The sequence below is a fragment of the Dermochelys coriacea genome, chromosome 25 (genome assembly GCF_009764565.3).
Source record: "Dermochelys coriacea isolate rDerCor1 chromosome 25, rDerCor1.pri.v4, whole genome shotgun sequence".
Classification (NCBI taxonomy): Eukaryota; Metazoa; Chordata; order Testudines; family Dermochelyidae; genus Dermochelys; species Dermochelys coriacea.
In genome coordinates, this window is record NC_050092.1 from 10,700,336 (window position 1) to 10,725,556 (window position 25,221).

At 50.2% G+C, this 25,221-nt stretch overlaps 1 protein-coding gene across 1 annotated transcript; it reads left to right on the forward strand.

Annotated features, from left to right (window-relative positions):
• The first annotated feature begins 597 nt into the window (after positions 1 to 597).
• FSTL3 (follistatin like 3) lies at positions 598 to 25,221 on the forward strand. The gene is made up of 5 exons (XM_038384025.2): positions 598 to 1,176; positions 10,422 to 10,607; positions 16,782 to 16,997; positions 21,535 to 21,762; positions 22,672 to 25,221. The coding sequence occupies exons 1-5, from the start codon at positions 1,107 to 1,109 to the stop codon at positions 22,722 to 22,724; spliced, it is 753 nt and encodes a 250-aa protein (XP_038239953.1). The 5' UTR covers positions 598 to 1,106; the 3' UTR covers positions 22,725 to 25,221.

Consider the following 25,221-nt stretch of genomic DNA (forward strand, 5'->3'; position numbering starts at 1 on the left):
CTCTAGGCCCAAGCATGCCTGAACTTTGGCAAAATTCAAATCAGGGGTCTGGGTTATTCGTTGCCCTACGACCCATGCAGACATTTCCACTAGCGCGGACTCTTTGCAGTCTGGTCCCATCCTTCCCCTGAGGCAAATTATTTGCCCCACTCCACATTAGTTACTTAAGTTACACACACACATACACATACACACATCCCTGAAGTTCCAAGAAAAATCCCTGGAGAATAACACTTGAGCTGACCCTCCCAACAAACCTGCATTGCACCAATGACTTCAACAACAAAAATCCAACAGCCTCATATTAATTCTGCGGTGCTCGGCTTGATTTTTTCCCCTTCTACTTCTTTTTTGAACCAACTGTGATGTATAAACAGCTATAATTATTCCCCACAGCTAAGCAACAAATACAAACTTAAGCAGTTTGCCATCCAGCCTGGACCCATGAGTGATTATTCTAAGCCGGGGCTGGCAGGAGTAAACAGAACTAGGGAGAGATCTACTCCACATACCAGAGACATGTGTTTAAAGGGTCAGGCAGGGAGCATTATTTTGGCGGAAAAGACTAAGGAGTGGAGAAAAGAAAGGAAAAAACCCAGAAGCTGGCAGCCAGCTACACTGGAGAGTTTTCTCCCCATCCCTCCTCCAGTCAACTTGTGTGTACGTTATTGATGAAAGTGGGGGTGAGAGGGGAGTGGGATGATTTGTAACCTCAGACAATCAAGCCTGCAAACATACATTCGTGTCCCCCCCCACACACACACTCTGCTCTTCCCGGCACTTCACTGGCTGCTGCGCGGGCACCGCCCACCCCAGCACCATGATTCAACTCTGAACGAAAAAAAAAATCTTTATATAGCCAGTGTGAAACTGAGATTTGTAACTCAAAAGGCAACAGGTCAGCCCAGGACTAGGCGAAGATACAGGAGGCCCAGCCCAGCCTCGCCTCGCCTCGCCTCGCCCCGTGTCTCGCCCTCGGAGATCTGCGGGAGCTGCACGCCCCTGGGGGGCAAAGGAGAGGACTGGGCGGGGGTGTGAAACTGACTAGCAAACTTTTCAAGTTTGGGGCTGCCCGGCTGGTTTTTGATCGCTTGTCTCGGCTCAACATGAAGCCCTGGCTGGTGCTGCTGCTGGCTGTGTGTCCCATCACTGGAGGGGAAGAGGGCTCCGTTCAGGGTAAGTGATTCTCACAGGCTGCTCCAGGTGCAGCTCTTAACAATAATGCAACAACCCCGGCCAGAAACCAAACACCCCGATGCTTCCTTGAAACAAACTGCCCGGAGTTAGGGAAGGGCAGCCAGCTGCGGACGAGTGGTTGTAGGTGAGCTTTGCAAACCTCGCTGGGCAGAAGTTGGGGGAGGAATTCCCCCTCCAAAATAAAACCCTTTCCCATTTTGAAGTTGAACCTTGCTATTCTGCAGAGCTAAGGTCTCAAGTAGTTCAAAGGCGGTTCTGATCTCAGATCGGACCTTGTCCCGAACGAATCCGGATCCCAGCTTACCACCTTCCCCGATCAGCACCAATGCAAGGTGCACCTTTGGTTTGTGTTTTGGTTTGGATGAACTTCCTAGAAGCGCACGCCTCGTCTGGCCATAACGCGGCCATTCATGTGGGAGCTGCCGCGGAGGGTGGTGCCCCTGAGGGGCAGCAAAAGCTACCTGTGCTCCAGACCCTCTGTCCAGAGCTCTGGCTCAGAGACTTGCAGTTCCTGCTCCGGAGAGCTGGGCTAGTCCCCAGCTGGAGCTCCAGGGAGGCTCTTAAGTGTTTCTTCAGATCGTTTGCACTCGGAGTTTAGTAACTTTTAAAACAAATGGATGGATTGGTTGCAACTTTGGATCTGGGACGTTTGCTGTTGCAAATCGTGTATAGTCCAGACAACTGCTTTCCGGCAGACTGTGGGAGATGCCAAACACCCATCTATTTACCTGCCACATATTTCTTACCTTTCCCCAGCCGGGTTTAGGAAGAAATTGCCTCACTGTGTTAGCTGTAGCTCGCAAAAGCTTATGCTCAAATAAATTGGTTAGTCTCTAAGGTGCCACAAGTCCTCCTTTTCTTTTTGCGAATACAGACTAACACCTCTGCTACTCTGAAACCTCCCTGTGTTGTAATTCAGCAGGTGTCTTCCCCTCAGGGGAGCAATCCCCTAGGAGTCGTCACAAAAGGGTTGGGGGGGGGGAAGGATTTTTGACCATTTTTCCCTTTCTTAGATTGCTAAATGGGAAGGGGTTTCCCAGCTAAACAGGAGAGAGATCCCAGGCTGGCATGGGGGGTCCCAGTACAGGAAAAGTTGAGAACCACTATAAATCTAGCATTATGCTCGTTCACCCCTGGCCACTACTGGAGACTAGCTATTGGCCTCAAGTATCAGAGGGGAGCTGTGTTAGACTGTATCCATAAAAACAATGAGGAGTCCGGTGGCACCTTAAAGACTAGCAGATTTATTTGAGCATAAGCTTTCATGAGTAAAAAAAATCACAAAACAATGCATCTGAAGAAGTGTGTTTTTTACCCACAAAAGCTTATGCCCAAATAAATCTGTTAGTCTTTAAGGTGCCACTGGACTCCTCATTGTTTTTTGTAGCTATTGGTGAGTTTCACAGAGGCATTTCTTCCCTGCTTGTGTTCTGTCTTACCAGGCTTGCTAAGGGCCCAGTCCTCTGTGGTTTTGAGCCTCCTCAGCCCTCCCCCATAGCTTCTCTTCCTGTCCCATTCAGTCCTGTGTGAAGACATAAGGATGAAATCCCACAATCATGATCATGCTGATATAGACTGCAGTGTCATAAGAGCTGTGATTTCATTGTGGAAGGAAGCCCTTTGTTCCGTGGGAGAACACCAGTAGCTATAGTAAAAGCAAAGAGATCACGGGCAAATGTTAACTAAGTCCCATGCTATCTCAGTAGACTGCAGCTAGTCTGTTTCATCAAGTTGGCGTTAGTATAAAAGTTACCCAGTGGGGTCAGTTCCTAAGAGGTGCTGTGTACCCATAACGCCCACTGAAGTCCACAGGTGTTCTCTTCCCATTAGGATCAGTGCCTAAGGATCTCAAAAGCAAGAGATTTGTTAGTCTCTAAGGTGCCTCAAGTACTCATTTTCTAAAAGCAAGAGAATGCATGTGCTTCCTAGAGCAGCCCTAATGCTGAGTTTTATCTGTTGAAAACTAGAAATGGTTTCCAAATGCTAGCTTGAAACATTCCTGAAGCATTGGGCGTTCAGAATCCAAACCTGGGAACCAACTTGAATTTAGCAGCCTCCCATGGGCCTGATTTTTCCATTGCTTCATGCAGTCATTTACCCCCGGGCCAAGGGAGTACTATCTGTTCTATCATTCTGTTCTGGTAGCATTTTACATTCACTTTGCCCCATTGCAAATTGCTGCTGAAGATGAAAGGTAATGGAGAATCAGGCCCCTCGGCTTTATAAAGGGGCCATCCCCAAACCCCAGATCCATCTAACTCAGAACTGGAGCGTTCCAAAACCAGCTGTAGAGGTTGCTGCTTGAGCCCCTTTCTGTTAAGAACATTAAGGTAAAATAACACTAAGCGTGGGGTTTGCCTGTGGAATTTTGGTAATGGGTGTCTACTGGGGAACCTGCCTCAGAGACTCTAGCCAGCCAACAAATCCCTATCTTACGAGAATATTTTAAAGCATCCAAGTTCCCACTGCAGTTTTGCTCAGCCTCAAATTCTGCCAGGCAGCGGATTTTTGCTTCTTCCTTGAGTGATACAGCGAGGTAGATTGGAAATATTTCTGAAGTATGGTCCCCATCACCTTAGCTATGGAATCATCTTAGCATGCTGCAAATACTAATAGATTTTATGCTTGCAGTGTCCTTTGGAGGTAGGATGCCTGTTTTACAGACACCGACTTTAATGTGATTTACCCAAGGGCCACAGGGCAGATCTGGGAATTGGACCTAGATCCCAGCCTCATGCCTTTGCCACAAAACAAATCTGTGACATTGCCTGCACTGTAATGTTTCCACTGATACTCAGTGGACCTCTGAACCTGGTCTAATATGAATATAATTACTACAGTATGAGATACTGTTGCTGACTGGCAATAGGAGCACAGGCAATTCAGACCCTTGCTGAAATCAAAAGAATTGTTACAAATATCAGCCAAGATCCTGTTAAATCATGGGGATTAGGTGCACTAACAGTGCCACATGTGCAGTCCCTGGGTCAAAACACTGACATCCTGAATGAGTTCTTATTCTCATAGAGGAAGGATGATCTGGTGGCTATGCACTATCCTGGGACTTCGGAGACTTGGATTCAATTCCCGTTCCTCTACATCCTCCACATCTGTGCCTGAGTTCTCCCTTTAACAGCACTTTCCCCATCTCGCAGCGGTGCTGTGAGCCCAAATGCATTAAAGCTTGTAAGGAGCTCAGGTACTCCAGCAATGGGGCTAGAGAAGTACCATAGATGGATCCAGTCCTTGCTGAGGCACCAATCAAGGGGTGAAATCCTGGTTCCATTGAAATCAATGGCACAACTCCTATTTCCAGCTTTTCACCCTAGGAGTCAACAGGAACTTTGCCTGAGTAGGAACCTGGGGAATTAACTCCTTCCCAGGGATTGTAAAACCAAGCTTGTGACCACTCCTCCTTGTTAAAGAACCCAGGACAAGTATACAGGTGTTTGCCCTGAGGTCCAGACCAAATTGCAGTTCAGAGAGTTGCGTTCTGTCTCCCTCCAATTCTCCTCTGCAGCATGCAATTGGATATGGGACTCTAATTTGCTCTCTTTCTTCCCTGAACTGCTGTGTAGTGTTGTTGGGCATTGTTAAACAGATTCTGTGCTCCTCCCTAGCTGTATTTCAGCAGTAGCTGAAGTGTAACTTGCATATAAATTCTCCTGACTGTTAAGTTTACACAGTGCTTTGGGGTTTCTTCAAGTTGAAAAGCACTAGATATTGAAGGTTTCAGAGTAGCAGCCATGTTAGTCTGTACTAGATATTGAAGGACCCTAAAGAGTGCCATCGGCATAGTACCTAGGCACTGTTAGAAATGCAAGTGGTTGTTCTATGTAGTAGCAATGGGATTAATGGATGTGTGTGTTTTTGTTTTTTGTTTTTTTTTAAAGTAATGACACAGGGTAAATGTTAATGACAATCTTAAAACACTTGTTTTTTTCTCAAAAGGCTCAGGACAACTGACCCCCTCTTCACTTGAAAATTATTTTGTCAACTAAACTATTCTAAAATAGCCAGATTTCAGAAAATCTTGTTCGGATTATATCCAAATTTAGAAAGTCTCCCCTCCACAGTAGCTGAGCACTTTAGATGATATCAGTGTGTCATCTCTCAGACCGAGCTAAATTTAAATCCTACTGGAAGGATGACCTTGCTTCACTAAGGAGGCTCCTGGCGAGGGGTTTGGCCCACTTCTAATACTTGTGCTTACATTTTTCACTATCGTTTGGGGATGTGTGGTGGGAACGGACATTCGTGGGACTGAGATGCCATGAGATCGGGAGGTCTTCGGGTAATTTTAATTAATTTCCTGGCTCTAACCTAATTTATTTCTAAGCTGCCGGGGGCACTTTAAATACCTATGGCTAGTGGAAATGCTATAGAGAAATTAGTGGGTCAAGATCGAGGTGCATCAGCTGAGCTGTGGGTGGGGGAGCCCAGGACTGGAACAGCAGGAGTGGGGCAGCTGCAGGTTACAATTGAGGAGGAATGACCGAGAGCTGTGTGGGGAGACCAGCACTGGAACGGCTGGCCGAATTGCAGCAGAGCTGTGTGGAATGCCGGGATTGGAATTGATGGAGTTGGGTCTGCTGGGGCCAGGATTGGGGAGGACTGACAGAGCTGTGTGTGGGTTGTCTAGGACTGGAACAGCTGGGCAGGCTGCGAGTCGGGAATGAGGAGGTTTGGCAGAGCCATGAGGGGGGCCAAGGCTCCCCACATTTTGCATCAGAGCTTAGTACCTAGCCAGTTATTGAGACTTCCACTTGGTGAATTGCGTTCGGGAGAAGGCAACACAGTTTCTGCAGCAAGCAATAAGGAATCACACGGGGCTGTGGCGGTGACAAACAGGACTGAAAGAAGAGGTGGCAGAGGCCCAGATCCTCAAAGGTATTTAGGTGGCTGACTCTGATGGGAGTTAGGCACCTAAATACCTTTGGGGATCTGGGCCTCAGTACCTGTCACTCCCATTTACTTCGATGGGAACTTGGCGCTTCTTGGGATCAGGCCCAGAATTAGCATCTGGACTTAGAGATGGGTGAAAAATTGTGGATCCAAACACTTTCCAACTTTTTTTGGAGGGGGGAGGGCAGGGGTGAACCTGGATTTTGCTTCGAGCCCCTTATGTGCTAAACTAAAAAACATGGGCCAGATCCTGAGCTGGCGTACATCATGGTAACTCCATTGAATTCAGTGCAGTGATGTGGATTTACACTGGTTGCCGGCATACTTTAAAAGCAAACGCATTCCTCTCCCTATAATGCCCCAGGTACTTAAAACTGAAAGAACTTTAACAATCTATTTTAGAGGATTCGATCCTGCAAACACTTCAGAACAAGGTCCCTGTCCTCAGGATCAATGGGACTACTCGGGGTAGTAATTACTACACTCAGGAGTAACAGCAGGATCTGGCTTGCGCTTGTTGCACTTTGTTTACCTTTTACATTGCTCTCAACTTGGACAAGGACAACAGGCTGGTCAGTTTCACTGTTTCCAGTCAGTTGCACCAGCAGAATGTTGCAATGTTTGGGTTGCAAATGCTGCAGAGGATGTTTATTTGCTTTAAAACAAAACAAAAAAAAAACCACCATTTTTTACCAAGAGGGGACAAAGATCTGGCTCTTGGCTAACATTGTGACATGCAGAGTACACGAGTGAGGCTTGGTCTATGCTACAAACAGACGTTGGGATAACTATCTTGCTCAGGGGTGTGGAAAAGCGATGTAGCTGTACTGACCTAGGGCTTCTCCAGTCGACATAGCTACTGCCTCTCGGGGAGGTGGAGTTCCTACGCCAACGGGACAAGCTCTTGCAGGTAGCATCTGCATTAAGTACTACAGCCCCAGCAGCGCTCTAAGTGTAGACAAACCATCGGATACTGATTTGACTTACCCCACTTTCACACTGGTATGACTCCAGAATGGATGTCGCTGGGATTTGTACCGGGTAACAGAGCAGAGTCTAGCCCAATTAATATTATTTAACAGATGAATAAGCAATTCAGGGCCAAATTCCAGGCTCATTGACAACCACGTCATCCCAATGTACAGTTCTGAAGGAGGCAGTGTTGTCTAGTGGTTAGATCAAACATTGGGCCTCAGCCTTCTAGTCCTGCCTCTAGGAGAAAGTGTGGTCTGGAGCTTACAGCAGGGGACCAGGAGTCAAGACTCCTGGGTTCTATTTTCTGCTGTGGCATGGCATTGTTATTGACCTTGGGCAAGCTTTATAGTAGGGCTTGTCTACATGGGAAAGTTATACCAGTATAAGCTAAGGTGTGAATTGAAACCAGTTATATGGTGGTTACAGTTCCTTGCATGGACCACTAGGATTCGTCTAGATTTGGAAGTTATTTTGGATAAAGGTGGGATGCAAAGTTAAAGTGGAATAGCCATTTCTGAATAACTCCATGTGTGGATGCTCTATTCTAGAATAAAATGTTCCTGTTTAGCTTAATTCACAAATAGATTAAGCTAAACCAGAACAAGGCACTCTAAAGGAGAATGTCCACATATGGAGTTACTCAAGAATCTTTATTCTGGAATAGCTGCATGTGGAGACAAAGATATAAAGTACCTTTTTTGGGGGGTTAGTTTATTGTGCTAAACTGAAAAAACTACTCATGCTGGAATAAGAATGTCCACAGTGGGCATTATACCCATATAGACAACCCATTAAATCACTCTATGCCTCAGTTTCCCCATCAGGGGCGTGATCCTCACTCATCCCCCAGGGGGCGCTGTGAGGATTAACTCACTAATATGTATGCGATGCTATTTACAAAGAGCCACGTCAGTGTTCAGGGCTGAATCCTGCTCTGGTTTACACCCTTTGTGATGTTTTTAACATGGGTGAGATGAAGAGCAGACTCCAAAGTCCTGGTTTGCATGCAAAGAAACGCTGCTGGCAAGAGCTGTGACAGCCCCTGTCTATGACCAATGGGGGTGGGGAGGTGAGGACTGAGGGGGTATACTCCAAATGTTAGGATGCCCGGGGGTCATCTCTGTGGGTCATCCTTGGCTGCAGCATTGTGAGGTTGGGAGAAAGGGAGTGGGGCCCAGCAGTTAGTCACACAGAATGATCAGAACTCGGTGGGTTTGTTCAGGATTAACCCTGCATGAGGCCAGGGTGGGAGAAACCCTCCTGAATGAGACAGCGGGCTCCCTCTTCCCATTGTCTCTGCTCAGACACCCCACCCGTCTAGACTAGTGACCGGGGGCAAGAAGGGGAGACTAGGAACCTTCTGTTCCTCAGTTAGTGGCCTGGTGTCCTGCGCTTTTAATCAGAGAGGGCCCAGACACAGAGCCTGTTATTATCTTCTCCTCTATAGAACAGAGAAGGCTGGGCTGCAGTGGGAAATCTTCCCTGGGAGCTTCCAATTGCCCAGGGCAAAAAGCTGCTGCAACCCAACCAAAGTCAGGTTAATTGCGGGCTAGGGAATCTCAGACCAGACTCTGACCTCAGCATGCACTGAGGTGACTCCCCAAGTAACTCCACTGATTACAGGGGAGTCACTCCAGATTTACCCCAGCATGTCTGAGGGCAGAAACTGGCCCCCACATCGTTAGCCATTTAACAAACCCCAAGTCAAGCTAATGAGAAAACAAACCAACCAGCATCAGCAGCGGCTGGTTTACAAGGAAGGAAATGGCAAAGGAATCACTCACAAAAGAGAGAGAGAAAAAAGAAACGATTTGCTCATGAGATTAAGAAACAAACAGGCTTTTGACTCAGTGAGATCAGATGCCAGTGGGTTGGCTCTGTCCCAGGGGGCTGTCTCCAGTGCCCAATGGTCAAGACGTGGCTGCATACTAGAAGGATTGATCCTAAGTGCCATACCACTCATGGTCCCACATGTCTGGTCCACCACTACACCTGGTAGTCTTGCTTGAATGTTCTGGGGAAGTAACAAGGGAGGGCTTGGAATCTCCAGAGCCAAATGTCCCTGAACACTTTGAAATCTAATCCCAGATTTAAACCCATTTTTGCAAATCCACTGTTAGGAGTGAATTGCGATTGAATTGCAAGCCTCATGCTGTTCAGTGCCTTTCTTAAAGCCCCAGATCCTGGATTCATGTGAATAAGAGAGAATCTCAACTTTCATTTAAAAAAAAAAATTCTAGCCCTTGTGGTTGCACAGAAAAGCTTGAAAATGTGACCCGCTAGAGGCTACGATACTGGAAAGCAAATTAAAAGCATCCCAAAGTTGGTATTTTTGAAAAGTCTCATGGCTTTTAAGCCATGAATCTGATGGATTTTTGGGTCCCAACTCATGATTTTTGAATGCTTTGAGTTGACAGAACTAAAAATCTTTCAGTTTTGGGGTCTTTGCTGTCCGGAGCCCAGGACTATAGCTTGGGCTCCATCTGTAGAACTAGATTCATGAGTATCTAGCCTAGGGTGACAGCTGTCCCAATTTTTATAGGGACAGTCCCGATTTTGGGGGCTTTCTTATATAGGCACCTATTACCCTTCGCCCCCTGTCCTGATTTTTCACACTTGCCTGCTGGTCACCCTATTCCAGCCCTACAGATGAAAAGGAAGGGGTTTGGGAACTGCCAGTTTAGGTTCTTGATGCTGGTCTCTTTAACAATGACCCTGTGTCTGTTTTCCAGAGCCTAATGCCAGAGATGGGTGAGGGTCAATCAGGTCTGGCTCAGCGAAGGCACTAGAAGGGGGTAAGGGGAGAGAGACCGCCTGTCTCAAACACAGCAATTTGCAGACAGTTTGCCATTTGCAAACCGGCACTTTGCAGACCCTGCTATTCAGCACCCCCACCTCCCACCCCCAATTTCCCAGGCCAGGCACAATGCGTGCACCTGCACAAATAGCTGTGTGCACCTGTGCAAAGCCCTGCATTTGCATGCATATTGGACAACTGCACATGCAAATACAGAAGCGCGGAATGCACATGCCATAGCAGGTTGAGACGCATTTTGCAAATCCAGCCGTAAATATTCACTTATTTCCTCCCTCCTACCCCACCCCTGAGGTTGAGCTCTGTTGTGTCTCTGAAGAGGGGCAACAGCCAGCTTGTGAAGTGCAAGTATCTAGAAGCACCAATAGGTGAGGAACTAATTCTCACACATTATGCACTGTTTTAGTGGTGCAGAGGCTTCCGGCTGACCCTCTGTCCAGGGGGTAGCTTTACCCAGTAAACGCAGTAGCTTCATCTTAAGGACACAGCCTCCCAAGTGTGGTTCTCATGGTCTGCTTTCTCCTGGCAGGTGGGATCTGCTGGCTGCAGCAGGGGAAGGAAGCAAAATGCACCATGATCCTAAAGACCGGCGTGACCTGGGAGGAATGCTGCGGCAATAGCAACGTTGACGTAGCTTGGTCCAACTACACCCAGCCAGGCAACAAGATCAGCCTCTTGGGGTTCCTGGGGCTGGTGACCTGCCATCCTTGCAAAGGTAGATGTGCTTGCTGACGGCTGAAATAATATAGCCACCCTGCTGTCCTTATGTAGGCAAAGTGTCCGAGGAAGCCTGGCCTGCCCAGGGGCTGGAGGCCTGAGGCTATTGTGTTTTATTATAAATACTGCTGAGTGTTATGGGACCATCTAGAGGCCTCAGCTGAGATCAGGGCCCCATTGTGCTGGGTGCTGTACAGACACAGTACGTCTACACTGCAAAAACCACCCTGTGGCAGCAAGTCTCCAAGCCCGGGTTAACTGACTTGGGCTTGTGCTACAGGGCTAAAAATAGCAGTGTAAACATTCCCACCCGGGCCCCGAGACCCTCTCCCCACGCTGGATCCCAGACCCCAGGCTCCAGCCTGAGCAGGAACATCTACACTGCTATTTTTAGCCCTATAGTGTGAGCCCGGGTCAACAGACCTGGGCTCGGAGACTTGCTGCCGTGGGGTTTTTTTTTTTGTTTTTTGCAGTGCGGAGATGCCCACAAAGGCCTGGTCTAGGCTTAAAAATTAGATCAACCCAACTACAAGGCTCAGGGCAGTGAAAAACATCATGCCTTGTGCTGTGTAGTTAGGTCAAGCTAACCCCTAGTGTAGATATAGCTAGGTCGACAGATGAATTCTTCCATCAACCTAGCTACTGCCTCTTGGAGAGATGGATTAATTACGTGGATAGAAAAAACTTCTGTCAACATGGGACATGTCTATGCTGTGGCACTTTAGTTGCAGCAATACCCAGAGTAAGACTGTCCCTGTCCCAAAGATATTTGCTTAAATAGAGAGAGCAGGTAAAGGATGCAAGGTGAAACCTGGGAAGTGATTTGCCCAAAGTCACATGGCAGGTCAGAGGCAGAGCTAGGACAAGAGCACACATGTCCTGAGTCTCAGGGTGTTATCATAGCTACTAGATCACAAACAGCCACTAGGAGCAGAGGTTTGGGTTCACATTTAAAATGGCATCAACTCTGGCATCGCCCGGAGGGATGGGGGGGTGGATTTTGGTCCTACAAAGCAGAAATCTCCAGCCATTGTCTGTTTTTGCAGCATTTCCACCATCGTGGCCTGGTAGCTCAGGAGATGGGCCACAGCGGACCTAGACAAACGGACCCCTTTTTGGGTTGGGGTCTGACATGGAACCAGCAGAGTTGGTTCTGAGCCAAGTCACTGCCGTGTGTGGCGTGCAGTTGTTTACACTAGTGCAAAGGGAGTGTAAACTGATCTTCCATGGAACGGGGCGGGGTTAGGGTTAGGACCGAAGTGTGTGATCTTGTTTCTCCCTGCTCCTGCACGTGGAGGAGGAGCGACCTGGAGGTTCCCACTGTTGTGGCCCATGATTATACGTTATATCAGGAGGTATGGGGGTTTATTCCCTGCCCTGCCATTCCCAGCCAAATCCTAGAGCAACAGGAGCAGAAGTGCTGGTCGGGGTAGCAGGGCACCTTTAGAAAGTCTGTTTCAGAAGCCATTTTCCTTCGAGCAGCAAGATCCCCAACTAGAGGCAAGAGCCCAAGGGGGTGAAGTTGGCGTCATGCCCTCAGGATTCTGGGTGGCACCGAGGACTGGAAGGCCCCTGACATCAATCAGAATAACGCCAGGCGTGTGTTGTTACAGCTGCCTATGGGTTGCCCTGCATTCCCGAGGAGCCTTGGGTGTCCATGATGTGCACTGAGGAGACTCCTTCTTTCGCTACTGGCCCCGCCCCCTGCATAGGGCTTGCAAGGGGGTAGTGTAGGACAATCGACTGCCGCCCCACACTGTGCCTGCTCCAGGGGAATTTTTCCCCCCAGTCCCGTTGGAACACAGGTCCAGCCCTGGACGCCACGGCTGGGGCAGGGAAGAGCAGAGATCAGAGTGCGCTGTCAGCTTGCGGTGGCTCATTCCCGGTGAAATAACAGTTTCCTCTTGCAAGATCCTCTTTCCAGCTGCCCGCTGCAGATTACCCCGAGGGGGGATTTTTATTTATTTATTTAAGGCTCTCCCCTTTCAACATCTCCAAATGTCTTTATAGAATGGGCTAGTTCCAAAAATGGAAACACTCCAGTTTGTGCATTCCAAGCCATCCAGATGTTTCAGAGCGAGCCAGAGGCACGGATCCTCGCGTCACACTTGCACAGCCATGTGAGGACAGGCCAGAAGACCTGCTGACCGCAGTAGTAAGGGAGTGGGTTGGGAAGGTCACATGGTTCACTGAGTCATTTGTTTTACAAAGGCCATTAACAGAACAGCCTCCCCCGCCCATATGCACCCCTCTCCTGCCTGATCACAGATACTGCTGCCTCCTTGCCCTTAACTCAACCCGTGGAGAGGTCCCCAGAAGGGGAACAACATGACAGGTAGTGAGAGAGGCTAGAGGTAAAACTGAAACTGCCCTCCCAGTCCTTGATTCCGTATAGAGACCAGACCCAGGCTGCCAGGTTCAGACTTGAAACTTTCCCCCAATTTAAGGTTCTTGGGATCAGGTCTGCTTCTGATGCCTCCCGTCGCTCGGCTCGCCACTGAGTGGCAGGCAGCACTGGGAGAGAACAGAAGTAGGGGCCCTGATTTAATGGGTGTTGCTGGAAATCTGCACCTTGCAGAATCAGTCTCCAGGTCAATGATTACTGATCACTGAACCTCGGTCTGCACTGCGAGGCTGAGATTGGGACCCCATTGTGCCAGGCATGCTGCTGAGCAAGAGCCAGCCCTTCCCCCAGAGGGCTTACAATTGACATGCACAAGGCAGGCAAAGGAAAGATTATTCTCCCCATTTTGGAGTGGAGGAACTGAGGCACAGAGAGATGTGGGTGCCAGGGGCTTTCGACAGCCTGGCTGCTTCTGAGCCCTTCTGAAAATCCTAAGCAACTTGCTAAAGATCACATGCTGAATCAGTGGCCGAGCCAGAAATTTAAACCCAGCTCTCCTGCGTCACGGCCTGAGGCCTTAGCCATTCATCCCATAAGCATGCTGCAGGAGGAGGCAACCAAGCTCCTTGATCTGCTTGGCTTCTGCTTACGTTTAGCTCTGCTGCTATAGCCAATCACTGATCCGCTGCACGGGGTTTATCAGAGCTCCACAACCCCAAAGACGAGAGGATCCCAGAGCAAGAGGAGGAACAAACTCCCCACACAGCAGAAACCCCCATAAAGTCCAATCTGACCCTGCCCATTCCCCAGTGTGCTGGAAAGGAACCTCCCCCAGAGCTAGCCGATGAGCAGGAGGGATGACATGTATCTGTGATCCAGCTTCTGCCTCTGTGTCTCAGCCCCTAGCCCAACGTCTCCCCCTGCTCTGCAGCCAGGTCAGCTGGAGAGTGATAGAAAGGTGCTGGCAGCACCCCCAGGGCTCCCGAATGGAGGAAGGTGCCAGGGTTCCATGCCAGAGGTAGGTTATGTTCCTCCTGGGGCATTCTGGGTCCATTTAACTGAGCCTCAGTTGGGGGCACTGCAGAGCTAACCTGGGCGAAGGGTCGGGGCTGCTGGGAATGGAGCAGTGGCAAAACCCCGCAGGCTCGTGCTTTCTGTGCCCTCCCCCCTGCAACACCCAGCGCAGAGAGCCCTGCATGTGCTGGAATCGCCCAGCCCGGCTCGCTGAAGGGCGTGGCCTGTTTGGATCGTGGACCATGCCAGGCTAATTCAGCTGAGGCTCGTGCATGTGAAAGAGCTGCTTCCCCACAGGAGCTAGCCCCACATAGCTCATTTACTCAGCCTCGGCAGATCTAGGGACTCTGACTCACAAGACAGGCCCTGTTCCAGGTAGTGGCTACTGCTTGGATATGGACCTCTGGGTACGAACAGGAAAAACAGCTGGTCCCCTGCCAGGGGATTGTCCCTCTGCAAAATAGGGACAAACTCCTGGGGGAATTCCACCTTTCTCCCTATGTGATCTTTCAGGGAAACTGCACCACACCATGTCCCATGGTCAATCCCTTCCCCTAATTGGATGGGGTCACTTCCTCCTCCCCACCATCTCCTGCGGTAACATTCCCTACGCCCCCACCTCAGTGAAGGAATGACTCCACAGGGGAAGGATTCTCTAGGTCCAAAGACTTGCATAATGACAGGTTTCAGAGTAGCAGCCATGTTAGTCTGTATTCACAAAAAGAAAAGGAGTATTTGTGGCACCTGAGAGACTAACAAAATTTATTTGAGCATCAGCTTTCGTGAGCTACAGCTCACTTCATCGGATGCCCATGAAGTGAGCTGTAGCTCACGAAAGCTTATGCTCAAATAAATTTTGTTAGTCTCTCAGGTGCCACAAATACTCCTTTTCTTCTAGGTCCAAAGAGACACATTGCCAATAGTACCTTGGTGGGTGTCCGTGTTCTCCTGATCCAAATGGGGCAGTAAAAATGACCCCGCAGCCGACAGGCTAGAGAAGATAATCGGGAAGGGAGCAGTCCTGCAAAGCAGGGGCAATGGGTCCGAGTCACACTTGTGGAAACATGGTGTAAATGCTCCCACTGGGGCAACCTGATTCCCCCCCGCTGCACACCTCCAACCTCTGGAGACATAACTAGCCACTCTTAGGAGCCGATGTCACCTCCCCCTGGCTAGCGCTGTGCACTCCCCAAATGTCTCCCATGTTCGGGGGAAATTCCGCAGCTTGCCACACACGCACATGAGTTCAACGGCCCCGTTGAACCCGCGCAGACTGTTTTTGCTAGGAGGCGACCCAGTGCCACAATGCAGCCATCTGTTTCTTCCTCCCCTGCCTGTGGGGAAAGAGGCGTCCCAGACAGATTTCCCCCCTCGCTGTTGCCCATTCTCGTTTTCAAGTCACGGAGGCCTGGAGTGAAACAGGGCTGGGTATTGTTTGGGAAAGAGAACTTGTTGATCACACAGACGCTTGCACAGGCTGGGTGTTCTGGAGGGTGTAGTGCACAACAGAGCAGGGTTCTCTGTTGCACGAGAGAAAGAAATGTCTCTTAAAAAAAAATCAGCTGGCAATTGAACATAGGGGCCAGCCCCTCAACTGCTGTAAACCGGTATGACTTCGCTGATGAATGGAGCGACTTTTCCAGCTGCAGATCTGCTCTGTTATTAGGGTTGCCAGGTGTCCGGGTTTTGATCAGAACACCTGGTTGAAAAGGGACCCTGGTGGCTCCGGTCAGCACCGTTGACTGGGCCATTAAAAGTCTGGTCGGTGGGCCTAAGGCAGGTGCCCTGCCTGCTGTGGCTCTGTGCGGCTCCTGGAAGCAGCGGCATGTCCCCCTTCCGGCTCCTACGCATAGAGGCAGCCAGGGGACTCTGCACGCTGCCCCCACCCCAAGTGTCGGCTCTGCAGCTTCCATTGGCCGGGAACCAGACCATTATGGGGCTGGGTGGCTCAGGACTTTGTCTCATCACCCTGTAGTTACACAGGTACAAGCAGGATTGAGGTAATGCAGGGTAAAGCCTGGGCTACTGAGCATGATCTGAAACTGAACGATCAATCAAGGAAGTTCTGCAGCCGGCTGGAGGGCAAGTTGCATTCAAGCTGGATGGAACAACCCCTCATCTAGACAAAGCCCGGGGAGCTCTAAACATCCAATCCCCCAGGGCGGACCCCAGCGAGAACTGGTAGCTGTTACCATCTGTTTGTGTAATGAGTTGGGCAGGTCTGGGGGGTGGGGGTGGTTCCTAGGAGGTGGGCACGCACGTCCCAAAAGCCAGCACGGCGGCGAGCACTCTCAATGGTGGCCCCAGCAGAGTCCAAGGACTGAACAGGCCATGGGGCTGTATCCTCTCTCTCCCCGAGTCTGTGGCCAAGCTGGGGGCTGTGAAGAGCAGCTGACGTATAAAGAGCAGCATTCAAGAAGCCTTTGACAGGGCTCAACAAGAGGCGCCACTGGTCTGATTGAACCCAGGACCAATATTGCATTGTCTTGAGCGCCCTCTACTGGCACCATCACTGGACCCGCTATTAAGATATGCGCAGCCACCTCTCATTGATCGAGCACTCTCATAAGAGGAGATGCTGTGGGGAAGCTTGGGCTGCTTCCTCCTGTCCTGTGATAAAGAAAGGATTTCAGGCCCTGTGGGCGTTAGGGGGTTAATTCTGAGCAAGATTTGAACCACACCTGGTTCTTGGCCTGGTTCTGTGTCTCTGTGTCCCCTGGCAGCATTTGATCTCTCTGCAGAGGGAGAGGACCCGCCCCGGTGCAAAACGAGTGGAGGCTCCCTGGTGCTAACTCCTCTTTCCTTTACCCCCAGAGACCTGTGACGGGGTGGAGTGCGGCCCTGGCAAAGTCTGCAAGATGAAACACGGCCGTCCCCACTGCGCCTGCGCCCCGGATTGCTCCAGCCTGCCCAGGCAGCTGCAAGTGTGCGGCTCGGATGGCTACACTTACCGCGACGAGTGCGAGCTGCTGACTGCTAAGTGCAGAGACCACCCCGACCTGGAAGTGATGTACCAGGGCAAATGCAAAAGTACGTCCCGTCCCCCCCCCTTGCTCTTTCTGCTTCCTGGCCCTCTCCCTGCACGCGACGGGCTGGGCCTAATGACAGCCTGAGTGGAACTGTCCTAAAAATCCCCAAAGCGAGTGTGTTTCGAGTTCCCTTGGTAATTGGAGGAAATGGTGCTCAGTAATTTCAGATTGTCCTTGCGTCTCCGGTGCTGTCAAGCTGGATGTCCTCACGGGTCACCCTTTCCACCAAAGCAGCTGATCCTCACCGAGGGCAGCGTCCCCAGTAGCTGGCACTTGCAGCCCTAGCACATTCAAGGCTTAGTACAGGCATCCCCCCACTCCCTAGCTCTGGCATCTTTGAGGCTGAGTTTTAGACTCTTGCCCCTTGGAGGTGACTTTGCAGCGATTTCCCTACTGAGGTACCTGTGGCGTATCCCTCTGGCATGGGAGATTTCTACGCTGGGCAAGGAGCCTAGGGCCGTTCCCCTGACGGGCCCGCCGTGCTGCCTGCAGCAGAAACGGGAATTCACTGTGGAAGAGCAGGGTCCTGTTTAGAGTCGACTGTTAGTGGGGGGGGAACCCCAATGGAGCCGCATGCATTTACACCTGGTCAGAATCAGCAAGGCAAGAGTGGAGCTGGGAGCTTTCCTCCCCTCCCCCCCCTTGCCTCTGAGCCAGAAGCTTTAGGGTCCGAGAAAGCCCCTTGCCATGACTCATGCTCCAAGCTAAGGCCCGAAAGGGGGTTGCCCTGTTTGAGGCATGGTCTTCCAGCTGAGCTGTTCAGTTGAGGCCCCTCCTGACTATGCTCCGGGGCCATCAAGAGAGAAGTGAATCCATCCCTGAGGATCCCCAAACCCTTTCCAATCTGGAGACATGTGAATCCCTTCGGCCACGCCCAGGCTGAGACATGGCAGCGGGTTCCAGGGCTGAGCAGGCTACACTCAGCAGATCCCTGCTGCTCCGTTTGGAACGGGGAGGGGATCATCCCTGCGCCCCGGCCAGCGTTCACTTTCCATAGCCCAGCTTCCAACGCCAAGGGCTGCGGTGGGAGCACAGGCTCCTGTCTCCTGCAGGGCCTCTGACCTATCCAGCCAATCACTCTAGGGGTGCTCTAGGAGTCTAGGGGCAGAGCTGGGCCAGAGAGGTGGAGTTCAAATCTGGGCTTCTCTAAGGGCTAGGGTGACCAGGCAGCAAGTGTGAAAAATTGGGATGGGGGTGGGGGGTAATAGGCGCCTATATAAGACAAAGCCCCAAATAGCGTGACTGTCCCTATAAAATTGGGACATCTGGTCACCCTACTAAGGGCCAAGGTGGGGCCGATCTATTATCTGGTTTGGGCCTAGCTCCAGTTTTACTGCATGTCTTTTCACTTGTTATTTTAACGTCACAGGGTGCCCGTATGAGAGATCGGTCTTTCTCCCGGCTGTTTCTGTCCCCAGGTGGAGGAAATGCCATGCGGAGAGCAGATGTTGCATTATTTCATCCTCCTAAATAACAATAGCAAGCTCCTATCTAGCACTTTTCTCCAGTAGAGCTTAAGACTCTTTACAAAGGAGGCCAGTGTCATGATAACCCATGGGACAACTGAGGCACAGGACAGTGAAGTGACTTGCTCAAGGTCATCCAGCAGGTCGTTGGTGGAATAGAACCAAGAAATCCTGAATCCCAGTCCAGTGCTGTATTCCCTAGGCAACACTGTCTCCCATGTCCCCCTGAGGCTAGAGCCTTTCACCCTCTATTGGTCTAGCCCCAGTGCAGCACCAGCAATGCCAGCCCTGAGCAGGATGAGACGCCTCACTGTAAAATCCCCAGCACCAGGTCTGCAGTAGTGATCCTGCTTTGGTTGCTTGCCTGGGCAGAGCTGCATTGGTGCCAGGACTTAGGGAGGCCCCATGATCATAATGTGTAGCATTGGCTGGGACTTGAGCCAGAGAGAACCAGGGGATCTGCATGTGTCCAGCAGCTGGGATAAATGTAGCAAATTATGAGTAAGAACCAGAATCTTCTAATACTGCATAGCCCGATTCTGCCACTCTCATTGCATAGCAAGTCCCCGGGGGATTCCTTGCCTAGCAAGGTACCACTTGGCATGGGTACAGGTGGTAGCATCTAATGTTTGAGCTTTTGATGAAGAACCTGTTGAAACTTCGTCCCTGATTCTGATCTCGTTTACACTGGTATAATTCCACTGGCTTCCATGGATTTTCCTCTGATGTATATTGGTGTAAGTGAGATGAGGTTTTAGGCCCCCTGTGTTTAACTCACCCTGCTGCATCTAAGAGTTGTAGGGAGACTCGGGATATGTCGCCACTGCATTGTAAACCTGGATCTGGGAGACCCGGATTTGTGGACTTGGTGTTTCTAAGTCTGCGTTTGAGCATTCCACTGCATTGTAAACCTGGGTTTACGTTTGCTGGACCAGAGACTCACAGCCGTGCTAATGCGACCATACTGCACTGCACAACTTGTGCTGCGTCCACACTGCAAAATGACAGGGATTGGACCTGAGTTGCAGTGGGACTTAGGAGGCTGGGTCAGAGCCCACCAGAGTCCTAGGATCCAGGTCCTGAGTGCTTGCTGACCCGAGTCAGACTGATTTGTGTGTGGACGGAAGTGGGGCTTGGGTTCAAACCTGGGTCAGAGCCTGGGCTTAGTGTGCAGTGTAGACACACCCTCCTCATGTACCAGAGGGCAGATTCTCAGCTGCTGCAAACTGTCATAAACAGAACAATGATCATTTCCACCGGTTGTGGGTGTGGCCCCACAAGGTACTAAGAATAAAAATAAAGCCTTCCATTTAGATAACTTGAACCATCCCAAAGACATTTGCAACCTGATCTACTGCTGTGGGGGTTACTTTATCTCTCACTGAAATGCAGCCACCTCTGGATGACAAGTGGCAGATGTTTAACCATGCACAGCAAAGTATATCCTCGCATTTGCTCCAAATGACCCATTGGAATAGGGACTGTATGACTCTACAGGCTCGATTCTCCATTCCCCTGCACCTTTTGCAATCACACCCACATGAAGTAGGTATAAAATGCTGCCCTTTTCCTTCATAAGGGATCCTCCTTTGGAAATGACCGCACAAGGGGCAGGGTGACGGGCCCAGCCCCAAAGTCTCATTGAGCAATGGGATTTTTAAGCTGCATAAAGCCGTACGTACTCTCTAAAATACGATGCACAGTATTGAAGGCGCTGTATATTCTACACTGGAATAGCATCTTCTGCTGCGTAAACAGCTCTGGATTTAATGGGGGGTTTACATACATCACCGACTAAAGAACAGCAGCCCATAACGTGTCACTTAGACGCATCGAGCTATTGTTTTTAAAAAAAGCAGACCAGAAAAACATCCCAAACCTGCCAAGGTCTGGCAGCTTTATTATTTTTGCCAGCCCCCTCTCTGAAATTCCTTCCTGTCGAAATCATCTTAAAAGCCAAATCTGGGGAGTTGGGAGCTGGGATGCCGAGTCACTGCCTGATCCAGCTTCAAAAAGAGCTGAAGTTTTAAACCCCTGTGAAAAAGTGTTTATAATATACAGTAAGTGATGACGCACGCTTGCCATGGAATGCCCCTGTCTGCTGGCGTGTGTGAGCGTATGTGTGTACACAGCAGAGATGGGACGCAGGCGGGTTGTCAGAGCAGAAATCAGCTGTTGCTCCATGTGTTCTGGCTAGCTTAGCGTGCGGGTTCGCACTCTTGTGACTGCTCAGGGCATTGAGAACCCAGCAATTTGCCAGTTCCATTTGGCTTTGGCTGGGCATTGCCTAGGGATGGTAAAGCTACTATTTGCTTCTTGTTTTAATTTGGAGTGAATTGTAGTACCCAGATCAAGGACCCTGGCATTAGGTATCATGTAGACAGCTCTGTCAATGCACCTTTATTCTGACTTCCAGAACCTTTGCTGGTCTAAACCTGGGCCCCAGTGTTGCTCTGCTCTGCTGTTGCACCTAAATTCTGGCCTGCATATCCCTCTGCCCTCTTCTGAGCACAGACCATCAGTTGGGCAGTGGTGAGAGACCAAATGAAGGGTCCCCGGTTTACATCAGCTGAGGTTTGGTCAAGTGTGCAAGTGTCATGCCGGGGGCAGATGAGGCCATGAGATTCATTGCATGTATGATCCCATTTGCTCCTGTACTCAGATCTACAGAGGGCCAAACAAGTAGTCATCAGATGCACAGCACCATCTAAAATCACATAGACTTCTTCCTTCTGCTGCTGAAGAGAAGCAAATGTTTGCCAGTAGCCAGATATCTGGATTTGTGCTGAATAAAAGAGGGGTAGCACATTTTCCCAGGGAAACTTGTTGCTAAATCCTGCTCCCAGTTACCTCAATGTAGAGCTGGAGAAACCTCACGGAGACCAGTGTGTGGTTATTCTGGAGTTAATCTGGTGAAATTGAGAGCAGTATTTGGTCCACAAAGATCCTTTGAATGCTCCCCCTGTAGAAAAGCAGCTCTAGAACTTCCTGTTGATGGAGCTTGAACCATGCACACACATGCTCCGACCAAGCGGTCGAGCTCACTTTCTGGCTTGTGACTGCTTCCCTTAGAGTCCTGCTCCAGCGTGGTGTGCCCCGGGACTCACACCTGCGTTGTGGACCAGACGGGCAGCGCTCACTGTGTGATGTGCAGGACGGCCCCCTGCCCTGATCCTTCCACCCTGGACCACACTCTCTGCGGCAACAACAACATCACCTACCCGTCTGCCTGCCATCTACGGCGGGCAACCTGCTTCTTGGGCAAATCTATCGGAGTCCGTCACTACGGAAGCTGCTTAGGTATGTTTCACTTCTTGACCTGGAGAACATTCACCTGGGTCCAGTGGATGGGGGCGTGATTCAGAGTTGGCTGGTAGGTCCTTCCACACAATCAGACCTTGCAGAAAGATGTGTTGAGAAACAACACAGGAAACACTTGTAGGGCGCTCTTGAGACTGGATAGCGATTTCCCTAGCCTGATGGCTCTTTCCTGTCAGTCCCGTGCCCTCCAATTTTAGTGCCTCCATTCGCGAGAGTCCAATTTCTGCTTCTGACTGTTATTGTTCAGCTTAAAGAGATGGGACCTGATTTTCAACGTTACCGGGCACTCACTACTCTGGCTGAGGTCAATGGGGGCAGCCTGAGCTCAGCTCTTCTGGAAATTCAGACCCTACTATTTTCAAGGGAGCTCACCTCCCAATTAGGCCTTGGGGGGGAAAAGGGGCTGGATTCTCACACGGGCTCCAGGCGTTGGGTGCTGGGCATTAGGGAAAATCTGTTCCTTGTTTTGGTGTCTGAAAGGGGAGGCGAGCTCTTCTGAAAATCTGGCCCATTTTGTGGATGGTGAGTGCTTGGGAGTCTGACCTGTGGTGGACTGGAAGTGGAACCCCCAGATTCAGGCACCCCAAATTATCCAGGCTACTTTAGCTGAAGTGGTCGCATTGTAAACAACTTGCTCAAGGTCACCTACTGAGCCTGGAGGAGAGCTGGGAATAGAGCCCAGATTCAGAGACCGGCCCGCTGGGGACTGCTCTGAGAGCTGGTCCAAGAGCAGAGATTTGGCTTTTGGCCGCTCTTGCGATGGGCCGCGTTACACCGGCGACCTAGAGATGAAAGGCTCCATGGCCCAGGCCCAGTCCCCTGATTCCTCCAGACTGTGGTGTTTAATATTTCCCTGCTGCTCACTTTCTTCTATGGCTCCATTTACAGCTCTGGCCAAGTTCCCCCTCGATGTGGGCGATGCCGAAGAAAACTATGTGTGAACCTTTCCTTCTCGGCCAAGAGACCGAACCCAGGAGACAGGGGCATTATGTGTATATTGTACAAACCATATACCTGATATTTATTAAGATAAAAGATCCTTATTTATATCTGTTTATGTTATGCAGACGCATAGGGCCCAATTCTCATTACTCCGTTCCTGCATCTGGGGCACGGGAGGGAGATTAGGGTGGCTTTAAACCACCTTTCTGCTCCTCATTGTCCAGGGTGGGTCAGAGCCTGTGTAAGTTAGAGCAGCCTCTGGGCTGTTCTAACTTATGCTTTGCGCCCCATGGGAAGCAGTGAATAGCTGTAGCACAGGGCACTCCAACCATGTCTTCAGTCTGCCCTCTGTTATGTGGACTGGGAGTAGGACCATTGTACAATCTTTACACCAGCTCTACACTGGCTGGGGAGGCCCCCATGTGTAGGATGATTCTCTGGGGGCCATTTCCACCTTTCTTAAGGCCCCTTTATGCTGCCAGAGGGCCTTAGTATCCCTGAGAATTGGGCCCACACTGTATACTAGCCCCGAGATAGCACTCCCGGGTGTATTTTTTTTTTTGTTTGTTTTAATTCTTGGTGCCTCCATTTGCAGAAGTTCCTGGACCTGTCCAGCAGGAATCTGAGGTTGAGCCTTCCCTTGAGGGACTTTCTGTCCTAGGGGTTCAGCTGTGGGGATGGACAGCTCCCGACGGCAGGAAACTCAGTTCAAAGCTGTGGTTGTTGCATCTTTTGTTTTCCTAATCTTGTCCAATCCAGGTTCCCGTGTAATAAGCAACGGCAGTGAGGATGCAGAGGTAACACAACCTCACACGCTACCCTTGAGGGCAGGTTTTACACAATGGACAAGGCTGGGCAAACCTTTGCCATTATAATGCCATGCCCCTGGGTGGGTCATTGGCAGCAGGGATAGAATCTGAGACCTTTGGAGCTAAAAGCATCAGCTCTATTAGCCAGTGCTGTGGCAGGCTCATCGACTTCTAACTGCAGACTGCTCCCCATTAGACAGGGACAATGTGCCATATGAATGGGTTACACCAGCCCAGATCACTGCAACTGTAAAGGGCTCCAGGTACCAAGTTTGGATTCAAAGCCAAATTTATCCAGAGTTCAGTGGTGTTGGTCTCTGGGGTCTTAGTTCAGGCCCATCTCGGTAATGACTCTGGGCTTCATTTTTCATTGGCCTGCACCTTTGCGGAGCCATTGATGGTGGTGCAAAGCAAGTATGCATGGTAGCACTTTGCACTCGTTCGGAGGCTGTGCAAAGGGCAAGGCATCTGAGACTAGTGCCCCAAGGGGATGTGCGTTAAAGAGACTGGCAGGCAGCTTAGGTCCCAACTCTGACCTCTCCTAACGTCATTACAAACCTGATCTCAGCCACATCAGCTTTGCCCCAGCTTTAAGGGAGTTACTTTGATTTACATCAGTGTAAGTTAGAGGAGAACCCGGCCCAGTGCCTTTTGGGTTTTAAATATCATTCTGGAGCTTTCAAATCAGTCCCTCAATAGTTAAACCCCTGGTCGCCATCAGGCCTACGCTGAAAGGCCACAGCTAGCTACGGAACATGCTGCAGGTTGACTGCAAACTCTGTTTCCAGACTGGCCCCCTTCCCCCGGCTGCTGACACTGATCACCAGTCTGGGACCCAAATGGGAGGAATCCCAAAGAGAGTCACTCACTAGACAGCGGGGAGGGCAGTCGGGAAGAGAGGTGATGAGTGCTTGGCAAACAGGGAGGTGTTGTGAGACGAAGATTGGCTGCGTGGTCAAGCCCTGAGGTTCAGGAGATCTGCGTTTAATTCTCAGCCCTGCTACCACTTCTGTATGTGACTTTGGGGACCCTGTGCCTCAGTTCCCCACCTGTAAAAATGGCAGTGGGAGTTCTTCTGTTGTCTGTCTAGTCTAGTTAGCATCTCCTCCAAACTCCTGCCGCTCTCTCTCTCTCCCTATGTGTATTAACAGAGCCCTGCCCATAGGGGTCCTGATGGCAGCAGGAGTCTCTAGTTGCTATTACATTGCATTGGCCTGTGGTGTCCTGGAAGCGGTGCCTGGCTCGTTTGTGACCCACCCAAGCTGCGCCCTCTCCAGCAGGTTGGTTTCTTGAACCTTGGGTCATTACAGCTGTCCCTTATCAAACACATCACAAGAACCTCATGGACACATTCAAAAAAGGGGCAGGGCAGCTGCCCCGTCCCCCTCTGGAGCCTCAGCTCAACTTCCTCTGATCGCATCCCTGGTATTTATTTTTCACATCCCCTGCGACATCGTGTGTGTTGTGACCTGTGTAAATAGTGTATCGTCTCCAACAACCATGTGGCTCAGAAACTATTGCCTTTATATTATTATATATATTAAAAAATCCCCTCTCTTCTATTTTTGTATGGTTGTGTCCCAATCCTTTATGTATGCCATGTAACATGTAAGTTTCCTATTCCATATTGTTTGGGGACATTTTACTGCTATGTTACATTTTGGGTTATAATTAAAAGGAATAAAAC